Genomic DNA, 14,171 nt, shown 5'->3' with positions numbered 1-14,171 from the left:
TGCTGTCGCTCCTCCCCTCCTGATGCAGTCTGGCTGTGTTTCCTGGCAGGGATGCTGCCACAGCTCGGGATCTCTGGGAGCGAGCTGGAATCTGCTCCCACCACCCAGACACCAGATGGGCTGGGAGCAGCTGATGTGGCACAGGGGGTTTGTCCTTCCTTCCTTCCTTCCTTCCTTCCTTCCTTCCTTCCTTCCTTCCTTCCTTCCTTCCTTCCTTCCTTCCTTCCTTCCTTCCTTCCTTCCTTCCTTCCTTCCTTCCTTCCTTCCTTCCTTCCTTCCTTCCTTCCTTCCTTCCTTCCTTCCTTCCTTCCTTCCTTCCTTCCTTCCTTCCTAAATTCCTTCCTTCCTAAATTCCTTCCTTCCTAAATTCCTTCCTAAATTCCTTCCTTCCTTCCTAAATTCCTTCCTTCCTTCCTAAATTCCTTCCTTCCTTCCTTCCTAAATTCCTTCCTAAATTCCTAAATTCCTAAATTCCTAAATTCCTTCCTAAATTCCTTCCTAAATACCTTCCTTCCTTCCTTCCTAAATTTCTAATTTCCTAAATTCCTAAATTCCTTCCTCAATTCCTTCCTTCCTTCCTAAATTCCTTCCTAAATTCCTTCCTCAATTCCTTCCTAAATACCTTCATTCCTAAATTCCTAAATTCCTAAATTCCTTCCTTCCTAAATTCCTTCCTTCTTAAATTCCTTCCTAAATTTCTTCCTTCCTAAATTCCTTCCTAAATTCCTTCCTAAATTCCTAAATTCCTTCCTTCCCAAATTCCCCCTTCCAACCGCTCTGCTGTGCCAGCCCCTCCTCGTGCTGGCACAACATAAAAATTCCAGTGCAGCCTTAAAAAAATGCTCCAAACCTTCAACTGACCAAGAGCAGCTGCCAGCCTGGACACAAAGCAGCAGGGCTGGATCATTTCCATGGATTTATGGCCCACCTTGATGGGCGTTTTAATGGGCCTTAGGCAGATCTGCAGGAGCCAGGCTCGTAAGACAGGGAAATACACTGAATTTCCTCTCTCTCTGGGGTTCTTCTCAGGAATATTCCTGGCCTTGGGCAACTGTGAACAGCCCAGGACTGAGACAAATTGCTCACCTCCCCGGGATTAAGAAAGGAATCATTACTTTGGACCGTGTGGGTTGGGAGCCAATTAATATTAGTCTGTGGCTGTCTTTCCTACTGAGCAAACCTCAGCTTGACTGAGTGGAGCAGAGAGCTGAAAAATCCAAGTTGGATTTGTGCTGGTCCAGGAGCAAGAGCAGGAATAACTGGGCAGGCACCAGTGGGAAAAACCCAGTCAGGAAACCACCAGTGCTTTTATTTGATGGATAACAAGAGGCATTTTGGTGCTGTTTTACAGATATTTAAATATCTGTATTTGCAGGGCTGTGTTTAACCTGCTTCTGACAGGACCTTTGTGTCCTGCACTTGAATGCACCAAAAAAATAATAAAAAAAAAAGTCCTCGAGAGTATTTCCAAAGAATAGAAGCAGGATTCCAAATCCCAGGGGTGAATTCCCAAGGCTGCAGTCCCAATATGTGGGTTTTTTTGGTTCATTTCAAGTGTGCAGCAAGCGTTGAAGAGGGCGAAAAAAAAAAAACCCAAAACTATGACTAAGGACCAAAAGGAAAATCCAAAACAACACAAAAAAAGGAAGAGGTGGGAAGATGATGGACAGTTACTGTGGAAAATGGAATTTCAAAATTATCCTTTCCCCTGTCCACCCATAGCCCTGTGCCTGGAAAGGGAAAGGAAGGAGAAGAGGAAGCAAAACTGCGACAGGAGGGAATCAGACCATGTAAGGAAAAGAACTGAATTTAACTGGCACATGCTCTAATCCTTAGTTTATTTCTGGTTAAAAATATAGCAATCCAGTGCAGTGTAATAAGAAATCTGCTGAAAAGGTAGCAGAGAAACAGCTAAAACAGAAGCAAAGCAAAGCTGAGTCCACGAGTCCGGGCTGGATCCAACAACTCTGGACGTGAATGTCGGGGAGGGCTTTTCCCTCCTTCCCCACCCCCAAAATCTCCTGTGAGGGTCTCACCCCCCTCGGGAGCTGCCACCCTCCTGCACCCTCCTCCTGCTGCTGCGGCTGCAGGGGGGATGAGGCTGGGATTTGGTCCCTGATCCCAAATCCGAAAGGATTTGCACCCTTCTGCAGCTGCAGGGGGGATGAGGCTGGGATTTGGTCCCTGGTCCCAAACCCCAAAGGATTTGCACCTTCTCTGCACCTGCAGCTGCAGGGGTGTGGGATGAGGCTGGGATTTGGTCCCTGGTCCCAAATCCCAAAGGATTTGCACCCCTCTGCAGCTGTAGGGAGGATGAGGGTGGGATTTGGTCCCTGGTCCCAAACCCCAAAGGATTTGCACCCTTCTGCAGCTGCAGGGGGGATGAGGCTGGGATTTGGTCCCTGGTCCCAAACCCCAAAGGATTTGCACCCTTCTCCTGCCCCTGCAGCTGCAGGGGTGTGGGATGAGGGTGGGATTTGGTCCCTGGTCCCAAATCCCAAAGGATTTGCACCCTGCTGCAGCTGCATGGGGGGGATGAGGGTGGGATTTGGTCCCTGGTCCCAAATCCCAAAGGAGCCGCGGGAGCTGCTGGTGGGGGAGCACCGAGGGGAGGGATGGGATGGGATGGGAGCTTTGGGAACGGAGAGCACGCTGTGTGATGGGGACCAGGACAGCTCAGAACAGGGATACGCATCTTTAATGAGTATGCAGATTATCCGTGGGCACGGGGAGGGGACAAAAATCAAGGCAGGCATAAGTACAAAGATGGTAGAAACGAACAAATTAAGTGACATAGAAAAAAAAAAAAAAAAGAAAGAAAATACATCCTTAGAGGCTGCCATTGCCAATGATGTTTGGTTTGATTTTCTTTTTTTTTTTTTTCTTTTTTTTACTTTTTTTTCTTTTTTTTTCTTTTTTTTTTCTTTTTTTTTTTAATACAGGGACATGTTGGAAGCTGGAATATACATCCTGCATTACAAAGTGCAAAATACTACATGCTCAGAGCCCAAGCATGATGTCTGAAACAGTCCACAGCAAGATGTAAGAGACAAACCCACCACCCTCTCCCTCCTCTCTGGGACATGCTCCAGCTGCTCCTCCCCAGGTGCCTTTGAGAAACAGTTGGATTTTTGCTTGGTTTTGTTTTATTGTCATCCTCAGTGGATTGGAATTGAGCCCTCTGTCCCCTGTCCCTCCCCACCCTGCTGCCTGTGCACGTTTTTTGGGATGGGTTGGGTGCTCCTCACCAGCACAGCACCATCAGCCACTCCTTCTGTGCTGCTGGAGGTGCCTCCAAGGGTTTGTTTTTTTTTTTAGGGGGGAAGTTTTAGCCAGGAGAAATTGGCTGTGAATTAAAAATAGCTCTGGGAGGTTTTCCTGCCTTGCCATGGGTGAGGAGCAGCCTGGGGAGGAGGAGTGAAGGCAGGAGGGTGCTGGGGCTGCTGCTCACACCTTGTGTTCCCTATTCCCCCCCTGCCCTGGGCAATTCTGCAAAAAGCCAATTTTTCTTTTAAAAACAAGGATCAGAATGGGGCCTGTTCTGCCGTTTTCCCATCCAGACAGGGTTCATTCCTTCCCTGTGCTCCTTCTCTCCTCCTTCTTACAGCAGCATTCCTCCAGTTTCGAAGGGTGAAAAGTCTGATTTTGCTTTTCTCTCCCATTTATCATTAAAGCCGTTGTGGATTTCCCTGGGAAACTGAGCCTGGAGCATCCCAGAACCCGTCCCCACTCCACCCAAACTCTCCCCATGGTCCCCTCGTCTCATCTCCATTTTGGGCTTCATTGCTGTTGGTACAAAGACAATTTTTTTTTTTGTTGGGGGGGTGAGGGGAAGGGAAACGAGGTTTTTTTTTTCTTTTGTTGGGATTCCTTCTCATCCTTCCCAGTGTTGGGGGGGCAGAGTGTTGATAGCATTTTGCCATGCCACACAGCATAGTGTTATACAAGCAAAGAATTTTGGCTAAAATCCAAAAAACATTACCCAGGAAAAAAGGCAAACTGTGAGTGAGACTCGATCATTTGTTGTTCTTCTGTGAAAAGACTTGGAAATTGTCAGAGGACAGTTCGAGTTACGATTTTTCCCTTTTTTTGTTGTTGTTGTTGTTGTTTGGTTCTGTTTTGTTTTGTTTTGTTTTGTTTTGTTTTTTTTCCCATTCATACATGTAACTGTTATTTTTGCAAACGAGACAGTCTTGAATTAGATGAAAAAGTTAATAAACAAAATGGCGACTCCAATATTTAGTAAGATCACCATGACTACCAGGATGGGAGCTGAACCCTGCAAGAGAAAGAGAAGGACAGGAGTTAGATGGGTCCTTGGAATTCTGCAGGGATTCCAGGAGAATCTGGGGAGAATCCAGGAGAATCTGCTCTGGGGAGCCCAGGCAGCTCAGGGGATCAGCAGATCCCAATTGACACCTCCCAAAGTGCCCAGAAAGCCTGGGAGGATTTTTGAAGCTGCCAAACAAACACTCGGCTGTACCCCCTGATGGATCATGGATCATCCCATGCCACTCCCATAGGAATTCTGGCCTTAAAAACAGAGCTAAAATTGGTTGTTTCTCAGGTGGTCAATGAAAAGAAAAAAAAACAAACAACAAAGCAGATTATATGGGATCTTCGAGTGGTTTGGGGATGGTTTGAAGTGTCCACAGGACATTTCCCAATAAACACAGTTGTTTTCCAGGTATCCTGGACATCAGGTCAGCACACAGGGGTCCATGTTCAGCCAACATTTTGGGAATACTCTAATAACCTTTCCTGAGTTCATATGGACCAAATGAAGCTCCTGGGAACCACCTGGAAATGTCCAAGGCCAGGTTGGACAGGGTTTGGAGCAGCCTGGGATAGGGGAAGGTGTCCTTGCCATGGCAAGGGTGGGATGGGATGAGCCTTAAGGTCCTTCCCACCCAAACCATCCCAGAATTCTGTGATTTCACCTGGAGAGCACTGCAGGAACCCCACTGCAGCTGCCCCATGCACACCCCCTGCCCAGCTGGGCTGGAGATCCCAGGAAAGGTTCAATCCCTCGGGGAGCATCCATTGCTTCCCCTGGAGCACGTCCTGGACCATCCTGTGGGACCCCACCAACACCCCAGGAACTGCAGGCAGCCCTGCAACACATCCTGCTGCAGGGCAGCGGTCAGGAAAACATCCCTGGCACCTCACCCCATCCCTCCTGCCACCCCATCCCTCCTGGCACCCCATCTCTCCTGGCACCCCAGCCCTCTTGGCACCCCATCCCTCCTGCCACCCCAGCCCTGGTGCCAGGGTGTGAGCGTGGCTCGCACAGGGTGAGTGCTGCTGGCAGCAGGTGGGTGGTTGCTTTTTTTTTGGGATCTTCAGCTATTCCTGCTGCATCCCAGCCCTGGGATGCTCCAAAGGCTTTTCCCCCAGGCTCCTGCCCCCTCCCACATCGCTGGGATGGAGCGGGGACAGGGCTGGGCACCCCTTGGGAGCTTTCCCTGGGTCACTCTGCGGAGCTGCTGGAAAAGGAAGGGGGAAAAGCAGCTCCTGGCTGCCCGGGGATGGTTTCTGCTCTGAGCAGCCTGATTCAGCCGCGTTTGGGAGTGGGTGGGAGCGAGGATGCTGGAGCCTGCTGGAAAGGCGTATTTGTAGCTTGGCAACAGGGTCAGAGGCAGCCAAGCCAAGGCAGGGACTGCAGAGAGCAGCCAGGTGCCCACCCAGGGCTGGCTGCTCCTGGCAAACCTCTCCTCCTGTGCCATGAGAAGCTTCCAAAGGCAGCAACCACCCCCTGCTCGCTGCTCCTTCCCTTCCCCGTGCCAAGCCCGGCCTTGCTGGCGCTGGGAGGGATTAGCTGCATTTCAGAAGATTATTGGGTTGGAGGGGTTTTGGAGCTGCTGGTAATGTAATAACAGATTTTGCAGGCGATTCTCATTGTTTGCCTTGGCACCAAAAGAGCTCCTGCCCCGGCCCTGCAGCCAGGGAGGGCTCAGCCCCATTGCTGGGCTACTCCATGGAGGAATTCCCTGCCAAAACAGCTCAGCCAGCGCTGCCCCTGCTCTGCTCACGCTGCTGGTCCCTCCCAATTCCCTGTTCCCTCATTTTGGGATGCAGCCGAGGTCCAGCCCTTCCCTGGGATGCGTGCAGGGAGGGAGCACAGCCTGCAGCAGTCACTTCTCCCAAGAAACAGCAACAGGCCAAGAGGAATCAGCCTGGAGTTGTACCAGCGAGGTTCAGATTAGATATTTGGGAATAATTCTTCACCCAGGGCAGTGGTGGAGTCCCCATCCCCAGAGCTGTGTGCATATGGAGCAGAGGTGGCTTGGCAGTGCTGGGCAATGGTGGGATTCAATTCCAGAGCATTTTCCAGCCTCGGTGATCCTGTGGATCTGTGATTTACACACAGGGCATCAAAGCTGTGCCCTGGGGGGATCCAACACCCATCAGCACCTCTGGATCCCAGGTTCTGCTCAGCCCAGGCTCAGGTTTGCATCCTGCAGGGATGAGGAGCAGGGCAGGGGCAGGAGAAAATCCTTCCTTTGCCACGGCAGGCACAGGATCTGCCACATTTCCCATCCCTTGGAATAGGATGACCAGGGAGGTGTGGGAGCTCTTTGACCCAACCAGCTCAAATCCACAAATTCTGCCTCCTTTTCACAGCTCCCTCTTTTTAACCCCCTCCTCCCTGTGCTGCTGTCCAGGTGGGAATAGCAGGGAATGGCAGCTGCTGCTGGAAAAGCAGTTTGGCCCCTCCAAAGCTTCTGGTTTACTCCAATTAAATTAAATTACTCCTGCTGCACTTCTCAATGCTTCTGTCTGCCTGATTTCTGTCTCCTGAGGTCTCAGTGCCTTCTCCTCTGCTCAGAGGGAATGAGAATCTACACCAACATCAGCTGGGCAAAAGGATCCTTTTCTATCAACAGGTTGGATCTCCCAGGATTTTTAAGCTTTTCTTCCAAGCTTAAAGAACAGAAACTTAGACCTTAACCCATGGAAACACTAAAACAGGAATAAACCACGGTTATGGCACAGGAGTAATAACGGCAATTGTAGCTGTAGAGTAATTCCTGCCCCTCTGCCTTGTTTGTTTTTATCCTGGAACTGTTGTGTAGCAACTCCAGAGTTTTTCTGGGAATACGACGGACAGCTGGTTTACAAATGCAATTGTGGCATAATTAATTTAAGCATTAGCAATCCATTATTATCTGTTATCACAGGGTACAAGCTCTGCCTCTCTGCCATGGAAACCAGAGTGCAGGTTACCTAGGAATCCCTCTGGGATCTATTAAGTGTAATTACTAAGGACTTGGATCAGCAGAAAAAAAAAAAAATATATATATAGATATGCACCATTTTCCAGCCTCAGCACTGCAGAAAGGGCTGCAAACTTAGCAGCTCGGTGACATTTGTGCTGAATTGTCACATCATTGCCAGGAACAGGCTCTGGGAAATGGTTAAGGAGCATTTAGCAAAGGAAACATCAGGGAGCCACTTGGCTTTCTCCAGCGGATTGCAGCAGCTCCCCTGGCTCCAGGAAAGGGCCCAGGAGATGCTAAAAGTGCTTGTGTGAGTGAAAGTGAGTTGGGTGGGATGGAAAAACCTACTTCTGGGGGAAAAAAGGCTAAAAAATGAGAGGTTATCCTCTTAGAGATCCTTTAGCCTCTTAAAGAACTGATTTGTCACCCCCTGGTTCAACCCTCACCTTCCAGGTGCTGGGACTGAGCTCAGTGTTTGTTTAGGTACGTTTGAAGCTCTCATTTAAAGATTTTTATTCTAAAAACAGCAGTCAAAATTTGGTTCTAATGCAGGCAAAAAGCTGGTGTTTGGCCCCAAATTTTCCCAGCTAAGAGATGGAACTGGGCTCAACCCCAATATCCAGGTGGCAGGAGCAGAGCCAGGAAAGTGCTCCCAGGTACTTCAAAGGCCCTGGAGATGAAAAGGCTTTGAAAAGGACCCTGTTGAGTGGAACATCCCATTTCTCTCTGAAGATTATTTACCTCAGGTTGTCTGAACACGAAAGGGATTAGAGTTTGTGATTCTTATTTGTCTTAAGAAGAGACAACCCCTGCATCAGTGCTCAGCCCTGCCTCATTCCAGAGCTGTGATGGCAACAGGACTCCTCTTCCTTCTTGTTCCCATGGAATGATGGCTTCTGTTTGTCTGGGCACGCGGGTGCCAGCTGGGATTGAGGTGAATCTGCTTGGCTGAGATGAGAGGAATGAGGAAAACCCAGGCATGATTGTGCTGGGAGACCGATGGGGAAAAAAAAATTAATGGGAAAACCTGAAGCTGGAAGGCCACAGGGATAAATCACAGGGTTTAATCCCAGGGAGGCTAATGCCAAACAAGTCCCCAGGTCCCTTCATCCCAAAGCAGCCAAATGGGAACACCTCCATGCACAGGGGAGCTTCACCTCCCAAACAGGCTGGGGAGGAGAAAACACACAGGTTTTGTTTTTGACTCATTTTACGACCCGGGAATTTTCGCCTTTGGTCCCTGCAGCCCCTGGCACTGCTGGGGATGGCCGCTGCTGGCCGGGCACAGGGGGTGATGGACCAGGCTGTGGCAGATGTTCAGCACCTGAAGGAAAGGAGATCTGCTCCCTTCTCTTCCTCCCCAGCCCTGCCACGGGCTGTGGTTTGTGGATAAAAGGCTCACTGGCGTTTTAGAGAGCTCCTTTGCCTTCCCAGTCTCTCAACAACCTTCCCTTCCCTTCCCTTCCCTTCCCTTCCCTTCCCTTCCCTTCCCTTCCCTTCCCTTCCCTTCCCTTCCCTTCCCTTCCCTTCCCTTCCCTTCCCTTCCCTTCCCTTCCCTTCCCTTCCCTTCCCTTCCCTTTCCCTTCCCTTCCCTTCCCTTCCCTTCCCTTCCCTTCCCTTCCCTTCCCTTCCCTTCCCTTCCCTTCCCTTCCCTTCCCTTCCCTTCCCTTCCCTTCCCTTCCCTTCCCTTCCCTTCCCTTCCCTTCCCTTCCCTTCCCTTCCCTTCCCTTTCCTCTTTCCTTTCCTCTTTCCTTTCTTCCCTTTTCTCCAGGAACCTCTGGAGCATCCAGGCACGGGCTTTGTGCCTCGTGGGCCTTTAAGGCAGGAAGGATGGGGACATTCCCATAAATCCCGTAATCCCACAACACCAGCACTGCTCCTGCTCCCGTTTTCCTCTGCCCCAGCGCTGACAATTGCTGTGAGTTTGTCCTCTGGGTGCTGGGGTCAGTGCCCACAGAGACACAGAGAGATCAGGTGGCCTTAAATGTCATTTTTAAAGCATTTGTGTGGCTCAGTGACCCCAAAACCCCCAAATCCCCTGAGAGCCAAGCAGCGCTGAATTTCATCGACGTTACTGAGCCGTGGCCTCAAGAAATGACCTTTATGAGAGGATTTTTCAATTCAGGAATTGTGAGAGGATTTTTCAATTCCTGGTGAGCAGCTCCAACAAAGGGGGGGGTGGTTCTGGGAGCTTCTTTTAAAGGACTGGGGCAAAGTGACAGAGGAGAACAAAGTTCCTACAGCTCCTACAGCAGCCTGTATGTCTGACTCCTCAGTGGAGTCTGCATCCCTGCTGGTACAGCTTTGGAAAAACTTGGATTCAAGGCCCCGTGGCTCCCAGCTTGTTTTTCGGGCAGGAATCAGGAGCAGTGATTTTTTTTGAGTGTGTTTTTGTGAGACCTGCAGCCCCAGCCCGTTCCAGCACTGCCAGAAGTGTGCAGAGCCAAGCCCTGGGCTCATGGCTGGCTTGTGCAGAGCTGGTTTAGGGCAGGTTATTTTTAAAATTAGCTAAGCTGTGAGGGTGACCTCGCTTCTGCTCAGGGATACCTCAGGTAGAGCAAAAATAGCCGAGTTCAGCTCTGAGCATCCCTCCTGCTCACTGGCAGCTCCTTTCTCTGGAGCCCAGCTCCCAGAGCAGTGGGATCAGTGGGAGCTGCCCTTTGAGCCCCTTTTTTTGGGGGAGCAGGACCCAGCTGGCACTGCTGGGACCCAGGGAAGGGGCAGTGACAGGCTGGAGCAGTGTGGGCTCTGCCACACCTGCCCACAGGGAAGGGGGATTTCAGGCCAGCGTGGGGAATTTGGATTTTAGGGGGCTTGGGGAGCCTTGATCTGCTGTGGGAGGATGTGGAGCTCGAGCAGGATGCAGGGGGGGTTTGTAGGATGGAGCGTGTGAGTGTCCTGTGCTGCCTGGAGATGGATGTGGGGTCTGTGGGATAAATCCTTCCCCCTCAGCCTTCCCCTCCTCCTCCTCCTCCTCAGGGATTTACCACTTCACTCCCTGAGGTCTGAAGTGCTTCTGATGGCAGTGCAGGTGAGGGCAGGGTTTGGGCAGGAGGTTGGAGCACAGATCCCTGCACCTCCCCTTCCTCCCCTACACCTTCCCCAGCTCCTGCCCCACCTCCCCCTCCCTGCCAGGCCACTGGAACAAAACCCTGCTAGCACCGTGCAATTCCTGCTAGAACAAATTGTTGCTGGCATTGTGGGTTATTTAAATCCACATATTATCTCTTCCTCTGTATTACATTAGCTTCCTCCCAAACCTTCGCCATCTGTTCCACCCTCGGTTATGAATGTGAGAAAACTGAACATGCTGCTCCACAGCTCCAGCACTTCCAAAGTAGGATGTGCATCCTAATGGCTTTTCCATGAGCTCCTCCATGCAGGCTGGGCCTTTCCTGAGCGGCCAGGGCTCACTGGGAATGGCCAGGAATGTCTTGGTGGCCGTTTGCCTCCAGCCAGGTGGATGGAGTTTTATTGTGACAGCTCCGAGGTGGGAGCACATCTGATGGGCTGGGTGGGGAGACAGCCCAGGGCTGCTTGTACTAGCGATCTCCCCAAAATCACATGGCTCTCAGCGAGGAGAAACAGTGGTTTCATCCCTCCTGTGTGCCCTGTGTCTCCCAGGTCGTGTTGTCAGAGGTGCTGGAACATCTGCGTGCCAGGGCTGTGTCTGTGCAATCACTGCTGCTGCTCTTCCCCTCTGGGAGCCTGGCAGGCTCCTAATGCTGCCTGTCGTGGCTCCAGTGCTTCCCAGGCAGGCAAGGACAGCCTGGCTCTGCTTTTCCAGGGCTGTAGGATGTGTCCTGTGGAGCCCTCAGCTCCCCCTTGCTGCTGGGTGGGAGCTGCTGAGCCTAAGCCCGGGGATGGGGAGGGAGAGAGCTCCAGGGCTGCTGGGGGGATTTATCAGCAGGGAGGGTGGGGCAGATCCATCCTTTCTGCTCTGAGAGGGATTTACCCACAGTTCCAGCAGGGAAACTGGGGCAGATCCATCCTTCCTGCATCCCTGGCTGCTGTGGGCAGGATTTACCCACAGCTCCAGCAGGGAAGCTGGGGGAGATCCATCCTTCCTGCTCTGAGAGGGATTTACCCACAGTTCCAGCAGGGAAGCTGGGGCAGATCCATCCTTCCTGCTCTGAGAGGGATTTACCCACAGCTCCAGCAGGGAAGCTGGGGCAGATCCATCCTTCCTGCATCCCAGGCTGCTGTGGGCAGGATTTACCCACAGCTCCAGCCAGAAAGCTGGGGGAGATCCATCCTTCCTGCTCTGAGAGGGATTTACCCACAGTTCCATCAGGGAAGCTGGGGCAGATCCATCCTTCCTGCTCTGAGAGGGATTTACCCACAGTTCCAGCAGGGAAATTGGGGTAGATCCATCCTTCCTGCATCCCAGGCTGCTGTGGGCAGGATTTATCCACAGCTCCATCTAGGGCAGGTCCATCCTTCACTGCTCCCTCCTCTCTCTGCCCCTGAGCTCTGCTGGCAGGTGCTGGAGGAGCAGGGACACTGCAGCCATGGCAAATGTCACCACACCTCACACACCTCGATGCCTCTCGCCTGAATTTTCAGCCTGACTGACAAATTAATTTCAGTTTTGTGACCAGGCACCATCCTGTGCTCCCCTGACAGGGAGATTCAGCTCCTGCCTGCTGAAATGTCACCTCCTGAGCGTGACAGGTTTTCCATTTCCCCTGGGTAGGTCTGGGGCATCCTCGTGGGACACCTCCAGCCCTGCCCTGCGTTTGGGCAAGGGACAAGGGACACTTTGGGGCAGTGGTGGCTTCCCCAGTGCTCCCAGCAGACCACATCACCTCTCCTGTCAATGCCAACCAATGGGGACAACAAGTGGGGAAGCTTCTTATGGGAAATCCAGCAATCCTCAAAAAACAAGACTGCAAAAAACCTAAAACCCACCCAGCTCAGCCCTCTCCTGAGGAGCTTCAGCTCTGTCCAGATCCTGTCTGAGCTGGTGATGTCCAACCTCAGACCCCCCCCCTCCCCAGGCAGTTCATTACAGCCCTCACCTCATTAGCCATGGTTAATGGCTCACCCTCCCTGACTTTAAGCCCATTAATTCTGCTCGTGAAGAACAGATTATTCCCTTCCACTTTGCAGCAGCTTTTAAGATCACTCTGTCTTCTCTCCTGAGCACCTCCAGCCCCTCCCAGCAGCCACTCCATGCCCAAAGTGTCCTTGTCTCCCCCAAAAAGAGGAGCCCAGGGTGGGATGTCTCACAAGGAGCTGTTCTGGAGCAGCAGGAAGCTCTGTGGCCATAACCATAACCCAAGGAACATCACCAATGCCTTGCCTGCTCCTGCAGCTTTCCCACCAAATTCCCAGCAGGAATGGATTTTTATTGCTGGCCCGAGGGGCTGGGCTGCAAAACTCCATCCTCCAGGGAAAAAACCCAGCACAGCCTGCAGGGAACACACCACACTGATGTCCAGCAGGATGGGAGAAGGGAGCAGAGGGGATTTAAGGCACAAACCCACGATAATTCACATTTTCCGGATTTCCCTCCCATCCTGCTCCACTCAGCCCCACAACAGCCCCACAACAGCCTGAGGCTTCCAGGCCAGAATCCCACACCCAATCCCCTCACTCACCGTACTGGATTTGAGCGCATCCCCACTGTCCTCTTCAGATTCTAGTGCAACAGGTAAAGATTTCTGTGGCGGGGAGAAGGTTAAGTCCCACCTCAGTAGCCGAGGTTCAGCTTTGTCCCCGAATCTCAGGTTTTCCAGTTTCTGCACCGTGGGCTCGGCAGAGGAAGCTGGCCTGAAATTCTCTTTGTTCTGGGACTTAGACCTCAGCCTCTGAACCCCGAAGCCCCGCTCTTCCCCGCGGTGCTCGTCAGCCACGCTCCTGCAGCCTCCCCCTTTGCTGTAGTGTCTTTTTTGGGTGTGAATCTCTTGCATATAAGAATCCATCCTCATGAGGGGCTTCATCTCCATCTCATAATTACTCATCTTCTCCTCATCCAGCTCAAGCAGCTTGGAGCTCCCTGAGCTGTGGTTGTGGGACCTGTGGTGGGAAGTCCATGAAACCGTGGCCGGGGAATCTGTCCACCTCTCTCTCGGCTTGTGGTTGGATGTTGAATGTTTGTGTCCGCCGCTCCGAGCTCGGTAGTCTTCGGGGCCGGCGGTGGAGCTCAGCTGCCCACCACGCGTGGTCCCGCTCCTCGCGGCGCGGCTCCCGCCGCCCTTCTCTTCGCTCCAGCTGTTGGGGCGCAGGTAATCCCCACCACGCCCTTCCAGCAACATCTGGATCTCACCACCCCTCTCTTCGTCCACCGAGACCTGCCTGGAGAAGTGTGCGGCCTTGTTCCTGCAGGAGGGCCCGAGGGGCGGCGTGGGGCAGGGGCTGGTGGGGAAGCTCTGCAGAGGGCTGTCCTCGGGGGTCAGGTCGGACGGGGTGGTCCCTTTGCGGTACAGCTCGGGGCTCTCCTGCTGCAGCGGGGTGCCGGTGGAGAGGACCTCGATGTCGTCGCTGGAGTTCTGCCGCTTCGGCCGTTGGCATTCCAGCCCTTCGGGCGTGGGGAGGGAGAGAAGGGAGAGGGGAAGGCAACAGGATTATTTCTGCTCTGTTGGGTGCCCCCGAGGGTTTGCAGAGGGTTGGGTGGTGAGGTGGGACACCAAAGCTGCCCTGAGCCCCACCCTGAAGAACCACAGCGATGGTTTTCCAACCCCGCAGGTGTGGAGAAGCCACCAGCCATGCGGAGCTGCTGGGAAGAGGTTCTGATGGTTTTTTGGGATCCATCCGACCACATTTCCTACCAGTTCCCAGTCTGGAAGCTTGGGAAGGGAAATCTGTGAGGTAGCTGATGGTGCACCCTGTGCGCTGCGTTTGTGTGTGCTGGGTGACACTGGGAGCACCCTGAGTGTGATAGGTGCCACTGGGACCACCGTGGGTCTCACTGGGACCACCCTGGGTACCACTGGGATCACCCTGGGT

General features: G+C 52.5%; 1 protein-coding gene across 2 annotated transcripts in view; it reads right to left on the bottom strand.

Annotated features, from left to right (window-relative positions):
- Positions 1-1,821: 1,821 nt before the first annotated feature.
- Positions 1,822-14,171, bottom strand: part of JPH3 (junctophilin 3) — a 50,918-nt gene continuing 38,568 nt past the window's right edge. Inside the window, exons 4-6 of one of the 2 annotated variants that reach the window (XR_012057685.1) lie at positions 12,824-13,743; positions 2,224-4,279; positions 1,822-2,078 (exon numbers count right to left, since the gene is read on the bottom strand). Coding sequence is in view for 1 of the 2 variants with exons in the window: in XM_030282698.4 (XP_030138558.3) it covers positions 4,199-4,279; positions 12,824-13,743 (1,001 nt within the window). In the remaining variant the exon portion in view is untranslated. Of the gene's footprint in view, positions 4,280-12,823; positions 13,744-14,171 lie in introns of both variants that reach the window. The other variant, XM_030282698.4, reaches the window with a different exon arrangement.

This window comes from Taeniopygia guttata, chromosome 11 (genome assembly GCF_048771995.1).
Source record: "Taeniopygia guttata chromosome 11, bTaeGut7.mat, whole genome shotgun sequence".
NCBI classification, from domain to species: Eukaryota; Metazoa; Chordata; class Aves; order Passeriformes; family Estrildidae; genus Taeniopygia; species Taeniopygia guttata.
This window is presented reverse-complemented; position numbering and strand designations above follow the sequence as displayed.